We start from the raw sequence: 8,850 nt of genomic DNA, 5'->3' as shown, positions 1-8,850 counted from the left end.
AACTGCATTCCGCTCTGGGTAACGAGAGTGCTATAATACCCCGCCGAGAGGTAAGATAATATTGAAGTTTGGAAAAATAATGTTCACCACAAATGTGACAAGTGTAAGGGCTATCTAGCAGTTTTTGATTTCATGCTGAAAAAGTTTGAGAAATGGTAAATTTTTAATCAGGTATTTTTTTAAAATTCAAAGGTAAAATTGTCCATTTTTTCTGATCAAGAAAGGAAGCATTTTTTTTCCAGTTGTGAGCAATTGTAGTTGGAATTAATAGTTGGTCCAAAATCGCGACAGTTAGGTTATGTATTTTACAATGAAACTGTGATTACTCAATTACATACTTGCCCTATTCAAACCGATTGCGTGGCATCCTGACAGAACCATTCAGTTTACGAAATATTGCTAGAATAAGTTGTTGTGATGAATAATTAAAAATGCTACATTAAAAATGATAAAAAAATACATCACATGTTGAAGATATGAAGACATTCCACCTGTTTTTTCGCCGAGTTGCAAGGATAAGACGCAGCAACATCATTCGCCTTTATTACGAGCGCATTAAGAAAGACAGGAGAAAAAAAATGAAGTGCCAGATCAACATTGTCATCATTGAGGCTTGCTTTATCTTTAACGCAATCGTAAAACGGGGATCATTCTGATACATCCGATCGGCAAAACACGGCGATGAAACGATCGTGACGATCAACGTGATGTAAAATGTAATTCATCATAATTAAACCGACCCCATCCGCAAACACTGGCCGAAGGTTCAGGTTCGAACACCATGCTCCACCGAGGGGAGAACATGCCATCATTCACGCCATTACATTTTCGCTTCGCTTCGGTTCTTCCACCGCCACCGCCGCGTGGATTGCATCGGGGGAATGCAATGGACACCCGATGCAACCGAAATGCAACCGAGAACAGGTTCCGTTTGTTCTCGCTTCGCTGCGTTTGCTTTTCAGCGCTTTTCAGTGGGAGGAGCTAAAACCCGGGGCGAATTAATCATGCCTTGCGTGTTGCAAGTTGCATCGTATTTCGGTTCACAAAACCAGCCAACCGGAGCCGACCTAAGCAGGGGATGAAGAAAATCAGGACTTCGAAAAAAACAAACGCAAAAGAAAACAAACACATAAAAAAGGAAATTGAAAACCCTCGTCACACTGTCGTTCGGCTGTATTTGTTTTTCTTTCTTACACTCTCTTACCCTGGTACCTTTGCAACCCCCGTTGGTTCCGTTAGGGGTTGGATACAATCGTTCACTGTGCGTGTGTGCGTTCAAGTGTCCCATCGCGGACAAGTTCTGGTATGTGTGCCTCGGAAAGGAATGAACGAAGAAAACTGGTTTTCCCAACCACGGCACGATGCGCTCGTTGTGTAAGTAGTGGTTTACGTCCGGCTCAGCATACACACAAACGCATCATTCCGCCCGCGTACCCTGCGCCCAATACCGACGAGCGAGAAGAAGGCTTCGCCAAGAGCTAAGCAGGCTGATGTTTGTTTTGAACGAAACCAGTTATCGAGCGAACCTACGAGCGAAAGGTTGTGCGTTTGGAGACGTTCCGTTGATACTTATTTTCTGATCGTTGCTTCTCAATTTGTCGATCACTTGTGTTGAAGTGAGAACGTTCTGAGGTGAGGTGTAAGTTGTGAAAAATTGTTGATCATTTGAAGTCACCTTTAAAACGGTTAAAGATTCTAACTCTATTGTCAAGAATAGTGAAATCCATTTAGATAAAAAAAAACAACAAAACTAAAAGGCACGTAACAGTGAACCGGTGTAGAACCCTGTGCAATTGTGACATGCAGTTGCATCGGTGAAGACTTACGAGTGCACAACAACAGCGGAAGCAAAGTAACGCAAAAACTGAACGCATAAAATCCCCACGCATCGAGACGTGGCGTCGAAATCGGGTGAAGTTTTACAAGTGTTTTAGCGAGAGGCTCGTGTTCAAGTTTTTGCTTGCAAAAAAAAAAGATAAAAATACCTACCAACACACAATGACTGCCGATCTAATGGATTTACGAATGCACCATCACATCGCCCTACAGACGGAGTTCTATCGTCATCAGATGCAGATGCAACGTTTACCAGGTAAGAAGAAATCGGCGGCGGAAGAGGGAAAACCGAATTGATACATCGGTTTGATTGACATCGGAAGAATCGGGGATCGGGAGTTGATCGTTAATTATCTTCCCTAGTTGAAGCACTTTTCCGGACGTTTTTTTTTTTTTGACAGCTAGTTAGGGCAATGAATTCCTTGGGGATTGGTAAAATTAAAAAAAAATACATGTAGAAAATACTCCATGGAAAATAAAACAAAAACCGAAATATCTCACCCAAAAATGCACTTTACTTAAGCCATCAATCATCATGGCTGGCTGTCCATTTCCCGACGGCATTCGACAGTTTTTGCTCCTCGGTGGAACCGAAACCTTTGGAATGTAGCTGTCGAGAGTGAAATTCCAACACGCGGAAGGTTGTTTTGCTTTCCCTTAAATTTTCAACTCCCCGACGGTGTTTGATCGATAAGGGGTTTCTTTTGTTCCGTTTCACTCATTCCGCCCATATTGGGCAAAAATTCTCTCATAGCACATACACAAACACACACACATACAGCAAACACACCCCCAGTGGGAAGTGTGAACATCAATTAGCGATGATTTGTGTATTTATTTGTGTTTCAATTATGTTATCAAAGCGAGCAATGTTACTGCTATCTCGAATCAGTCATGGATATTAAATTTCTCATTTTAATACCACCGAGCGCCGGAAAAACACCTTCGCAGAGGTGAAGAAGAATAAATCATTTGCTTCCCTTCCGATAGTTTTCTTGGAATTCCGGCCGCGAAGGAGGAAAAGTGTGGTAGCCGGCATAACAAGCGTACCGAATCGGGAAAATAATGACGTAAATATCATAATAATTAGCACTCGGGAGGGGAAGAAAAAAGTACAAGAAAATGCTCCGGAACAACAACACCCCAGCCTGAAACCGGAGGAAGGGTGTTCACCGAAGCGAGGTGCAGGAATTAGGGTGTTTCCATTTCCTTCTCGCGTTTAACTCTTTCTTAGGCTTCTAAATACAAACTCATCCCGTTTTTGTCTGCAGCAAACAAACAAATCAAACTGTGAAATGAGTCAACATGCAACGGGGCCATTCCATAACGAAGAGATAACCTTTTCCCGGAATTTTCTTCTCGGGAAAGTGGGGGATTTAAGGGGAAAAGAAGCCACCCGTACTAATTGTCCAACGTTCGCTTGTTTTTTTTTCTCTCCGTCTTCCACAGATCCGTACCCGGCGATGCTACCGGTTCCGCCGCCGAGGTCACTGATGATCCCGCCGCGCTACAACGCCCTGCCGGATGTGGACATCAAGCTGCAGAACCGCGACCTCTGGAGTCAGTTCCACAAGATCGGCACCGAGATGATCATCACCAAGAGTGGCCGGTAAGTTTTCACTCCATCCCTCCATCGAGACAGATGCCGGGGAACTGGAGAACTCAAAGCTTTTGTTTATTCGTGTCTCGACACTGCCGAAACCGGCCAGCGGTCGGACTAAATTCGGTGGCGCCAAATTTTACAACCCAACCCAAGACAACCTTGACCCTTCGGGGCCCTGGAGAACTTCTCCCGAAAAAAAAACCCTGCCGAGCTGTGGATCGGCTTCAGGAAGAGGCCACTTCAAAGCACTGCACTTGGCATTGCAGTAAAACTGCTCCGGCCGTCGCTTCCTCCTTGTGTTTTCTTTTCGCTACACAACCGATGCACTTTTCCCACTTGTTGTTCTCCCTCTCTCTCTTCTTTTCCTGTCCCGCTTGAGAAGGCTGTGATTCCGAGTATCCCTGTGTCGCGCCGGTTCTTCACGGGATATTACTGAGACAATAATCATAATTCTTACGTCTTTTCTGCCCCTTCTTTCTTATGCGTGCTAAGAGAACGGAAAAAATACACACGAGCGAAGCAAATCAAACGCTGATTGCATCGAGGATCGGCGGGGTGTGAAATGCGGGGTGAAGATTTTCCAAAAGTCGATCTTATCCACCACGTCCCTCAGTCCTCAGCTTCCTCACGCCCGGACGGGTTTCACACTTTTTTGGCGTTTTGTTTTTCCTGGGCGTTTTGAATGTGTTTTATTGGTGCTCTTTCTCCGGTCTTTGTTTTACCATCTCCCGTTTTAGCACACCCATAAAACGCACCAACACTCGGAAAGAGTTTTTTCTTATTAAATTTTTGTCGGTTTTTGTTCTAACGGCTGTCCGGATCTATCCTTTTTTTGCCCAAGTGAACGCGCCCTGCTCCCGACGGGAGTTTTGTTTGCCAACGAGCGAATTGCACCGTCCGTTGGCGTCGAACCGAATATTCGAACGCCCCGGTTCCAAGTGTCCGGAAGAAAACCAAAACAAGAGCTTCTTCGCTGCTGGCGCCAAGCTTTGTTTGCTTCTCTTCAGAACCGCTCCGTTTTTTTTTTTCGTAATGTTTGAAAGGCCCGTCTGTTTTGACTCACACTCCTTGCCGATGCTAATCTTCTGCAAATTCTGCCCGATGCCATTACATTGCTCCCAGTGGAACGCGTTTCACACGTTGCCAATTTGGTTCCCCCACAAATGGCGGTTGTTACGCTGATAATTATGAAAGCGATAAGTGATAAATTGTAATAACCATGTTTGCTTTTATATCCATTATCCGTATGACAAACGGGTATGCGAACCAACTCGTTTGCTTTGCACGGGAAAAATGGTAACGGTCAATTCAATTGAAACTTAAAATTCAACAAACTCCTGGCTCTGGGCAGAAAAACAAACGAAGTCATCGAGTAATCAGTTTATCAGAGCATCATCTTCAAAAAAGGTATAAGTCCCAACGGGAAGTCACCGAATCCCAGGCGGAATCGCGGCGAACGGGCGACGACTCGAAGGAAGCCGTAAAGACGACCCCATTAGCACGCAGCTTGAGCAACTGTAGCCGTGCGAGAGTCGCTGGCCCTCGCCTGTCACTGACCACGGGCGTCAGTGGAACCGCTTTTGGTCGGCACCGCCATGTCATGTCGTGTTCGTGTTTTCTCCCCGTTCGAGCGTCCCCTACGGTCCTCCGGGGTTCCGGGCCCGAACGAAGTGTTTATTGTCGGATGTCCCAGCAGGGGTCCGGCAACGACGCTGGTTCACCCTGGCGCCTTCCTGCGTTCCCGGCCCGGGGCGCCCGTACCGCTCCCGACGATCGATTATTATCCGTTTCACACGATCATCCCGACTCGATCGGGCGGGGTTCTTGTGTGTGTGTGTGCCTTTTTTCTTCACTGGACATCCCTCGTTTTGATTTCAAATTTTTGATGCGCTTGATCCGAATTCGGAGCGCACTGATTTATTCTCGATCGATAAATCGATAGAGGTCTTCCGCCAGCGATCCGTCGAAACATTTTGATTCGTCCGTTTCACGACCGCGTTGGGGTTCCCCGCTGCCACCACCGCTCCCTCCACCTTCGCGACGAAGGGGAAGCGAAATATAGTTAAATTTTGTTTTTACGATCACTCACAAATCATAAAAACCCGTAAAAGAGAAGAGCCTCCAGGGGCTCCAGTTTGTCCAATGCAGCCCGCCGTCAGATCGGCCGATCTTGCCGGTGTTGCCTCCCAGAGGAGGCTAATAAAATTTAATTAAGCAAAACACACTCCCGATCAGACCGGGGTCTGCCCGCCCCACCCGGCACTGCCCACCAACTTGCTTGAGGTCTTTTTCGGGCTGTTACGATTGAGCTAAATTGGTTATTCGGAGGGATCGTAAAAGCGCGACGACGCCGATCGTACCATCTCCGTTTCCATTTCCAGATCGAGAAGAAATCGAATCTACTAGCATAACAGAAGATAATGATAATAAAACTGCATCGAAATCAAAGCGCTCGAACGCCTTTAGATAGTGAAAATGAACCTGTTCTAATCCACCCGGCCCGTCTATTGCTTTTCCTTTCCGTTGCAGACGAATGTTCCCCTCGATGCGTCTGTCCGTGAATGGGCTGGAAGCGGAGGAGAACTACTTCATCCTGCTGGAGATGGTCCCGATCAGCGACTGCCGGTTCAAGTTCAGCGGTTCCCAGTGGGTACCGGCCGGTGGTGCCGAGCCGCAGAGTCCACAACGTATCTACTTCCATCCGGATGGGCCAGCCCTCGGTTCCCACTGGACCTCGCAACCGATCGTCTTCAACAAGGTGAAGCTCACCAACAACACGCTGGACAGTAATGGCCATGTAAGTATCTTTGAAGACTTCCCCCGCTCCTCGAACACCTTTATCCAAAATCTTTCCCGAGTTCTAAGTTGTCAAAGTGGTCAATGGTACTAATATCCTATGTTTTTCCTGTCTCTTCCGTTCCATAGATTGTTCTAACGAGCATGCACAAGTACCAGCCACGGATCCACGTCATCAAGGCGTCCGATGCGACACAGATTCCTTGGGCACCGCAGCAAGCGTTCACCTTCCCCGAGACGGAGTTTGTCGCCGTTACCGCATATCAGGTTAGTTCAGAACATCTTATCTCTTTCCTTGTGCCTTATCAAACCAGAAGTCCATGGAGATTCCTGTTCCGTCCACCTTTCTTCGATGACTGTTGACTCACCCATGCTTTGCGTATCTTTACCTCTTTCCTCTTCCGCTCTCTAGAACGACCGCATCACCAAGCTAAAGATCGATAACAACCCGTTTGCGAAGGGCTTCAGGGAGACGGGCCAGTCGCGGTGCAAGCGCAAGGCCGGTCTCATGATGTCACCCGACTCCGGCATCGGTAGCCGCAGCTCGGAGGAGGATGAAGAGTCGGACGGACCGGAGTCGGGCCCGGAGGCGAAGCGACCGCGTACCAGTAGCCTCGCCGGATCGCTATCATCCCTCGACGACAGCGAACTGTCCGTTAGCGATGGGTCTTCCAGTGGCACGAGCTCCCCGTTGGTGGTGGACGACTTTGGGTCTCCGGCACGCCCGATGGCCGCTAGCTTCTATCCGCACCATCATCCACATGCGCACCACTCGGGGCTATCGCTGCACGCCGCTCATCAGGGCCTGCTCGCTCATCCACACATGCCCCACGGACATCCGATGCTCCAGGCAGGCGCCGGAAGCTGGGTAGATCTCATGTTTCCCTCGTTCGCCCGAACTCACGGATCGGGCAGCCTCGAGCCGAGCGCCCTTGCCCAAGCCGCCCATCAGCTACAGCAGTTTGCGCGACGTGAGTTCCTACCGGTGCCGGTGGTTTCTCCCAAAGCGGCCAACATCGCCACCGAGGAGGACAGCACTAGCACCAGCCATCCGAACGACAAGAAGCAGCATCAGCAACATCAGCTTCCCTTCAGCATCTCGGCCATCCTCGGTCACGATCGATAGAAAGGACGCCTCGCGACGGTGTGAATTAGTTCCTCAAACATGTGAGTCTAGCATAGCTTCCCCCGATGAGTCCGAGGTGAGATGGAGGTGAGAAAAAATGGCTGTGAAAGGCATCACGACATCTCATCTCGCTAGAACCATCACTTGCATGTCGCGGGAAAGATGATCGCGATCCGGGACGGTAAACACAGTCGTCCGACGTCGTCTCCGTGGTGTGTTTGTACTGTGCCGGTAGACTTTTTGTGCCTGAGCAAATGACGCGCGGGGAGTGGAAAGCCAACGGGTTTGGGGACGGATAGACAGAAGGTGCCATTGTTCGACGTTCTTCCGTGAAGCCCTTGGCGTTTGCTTTCAGGTGTGAGATGGAAGTGATGATAGGTGATCTTCTCCGGTAGAAAGCACGGTTTACTCAAAGGTGTGGAAGCAGAACGGACGAATTGTATAAACAGTTGACTCGCGGAACTGTAGGCTCTTCCCGGTGTGAAGGTACTCGGGACATACGGACCGGGGGATCTTATTCTTCCCTCATATGCGTGCAATTGGATAGACTGGTAGAAGTGAAACAAAAACGTGGATCTTGGCGGCTGTGGCTACAGGCAGCCTACAGCAATGGCTGCTTTTGTTTGCCACCTTCCGCCGACGATGCCGCTTGCATCGTTGCAGTTTAGGAATCTTCAAGAGCTTCTCGTATTTCGAAGCTAGGTAACTAGTTAGATTGTTAATTAATTTCTAGGACCAAATACTTCCACCTCAGCAAGGAGACCGTAACAACCGTAGGCCATCGTTATCAGGAATGTAGTAAGGTTTAGTATCTCAATTTTTCCTCCTCATTTTGCGTGAGCAACTATCTCAGGTATAGAATTATTCTGTTTTCTGCTGGTAACATGTTTTAGTGTTTGCAATGCTTTAGGGTTTAGCGGAGGGTAATTTATTTTCAGTTAGTGCTTTGGAGTTAGGGTACAGAATTTTTAGCGTACTGTGTCACGCCGAGATAACCTGTTTTTTTAAATAAGTAGTTGAAAAGCAATTGTAAAAAGATACTTGTAAGCAAACCGTGTTGCCTTATCTCATTATGTGTTAAGTGGACAATTAAAACACTAAGAAAGCTAAATAAAATGAATGTGTGTCACCATTGAACATTATTTGGTTTGTTATGTCTTTTCGTATCATATTTGTATTCGAGTTGTTTTTGAATCATCAATACGTTAAGCAAAAGTTGATAATGACTAAAAAAGTTATATTCAACCATCCCTTAACATATAAAACCACATTTAAATCATGACAGCGTTTTGTTTGTATCGAATGTTATCTTAAGTAAACAAACAAAGCGGTCCTGTTGGAAGGCGGCTCTACACTGTTGCAGCTGACGACGAAGATGATCACAGGGAGAAGATAAACATAGCTAAACGTACCCGAAACGAAACACGCATGCACATCGCCATGCAAAGTTGGTCAATCTTCTTGGTGGTCCACTCCTTGTGCCGAACGT

The 8,850-nt window shown here is 47.4% G+C and overlaps 1 protein-coding gene across 1 annotated transcript; it reads left to right on the top strand.

Moving 5' to 3' along the window:
- The first annotated feature begins 1,984 nt into the window (after positions 1-1,984).
- Positions 1,985-7,361, top strand: LOC131263659 (T-box-containing protein TBX6L-like). The gene is made up of 5 exons (XM_058265890.1): positions 1,985-2,092; positions 3,286-3,445; positions 5,969-6,236; positions 6,365-6,502; positions 6,648-7,361. Exons 1-5 carry the CDS (start codon positions 1,999-2,001, stop codon positions 7,359-7,361), a joined length of 1,374 nt encoding a protein of 457 aa, XP_058121873.1. The 5' UTR covers positions 1,985-1,998.
- The last annotated feature ends 1,489 nt before the right edge of the window (positions 7,362-8,850 follow it).

Source organism: Anopheles coustani, chromosome 2 (genome assembly GCF_943734705.1).
Source record: "Anopheles coustani chromosome 2, idAnoCousDA_361_x.2, whole genome shotgun sequence".
Lineage (NCBI taxonomy): Eukaryota > Metazoa > Arthropoda > Insecta > Diptera > Culicidae > Anopheles > Anopheles coustani.
This window is presented reverse-complemented; position numbering and strand designations above follow the sequence as displayed.

Coding starts and splice junctions, on each gene's coding strand:
- LOC131263659 (XM_058265890.1), top strand. CDS start 1,999: ATGACTGCCGATCTAATGGATTTACGAATGCACCATCACATCGCCCTA. Junction 2,093..3,285: donor GCAGATGCAACGTTTACCAG/GTAAGAAGAAAT, acceptor CGTCTTCCACAG/ATCCGTACCCGGCGATGCTA. Junction 3,446..5,968: donor ATCATCACCAAGAGTGGCCG/GTAAGTTTTCAC, acceptor TTTCCGTTGCAG/ACGAATGTTCCCCTCGATGC.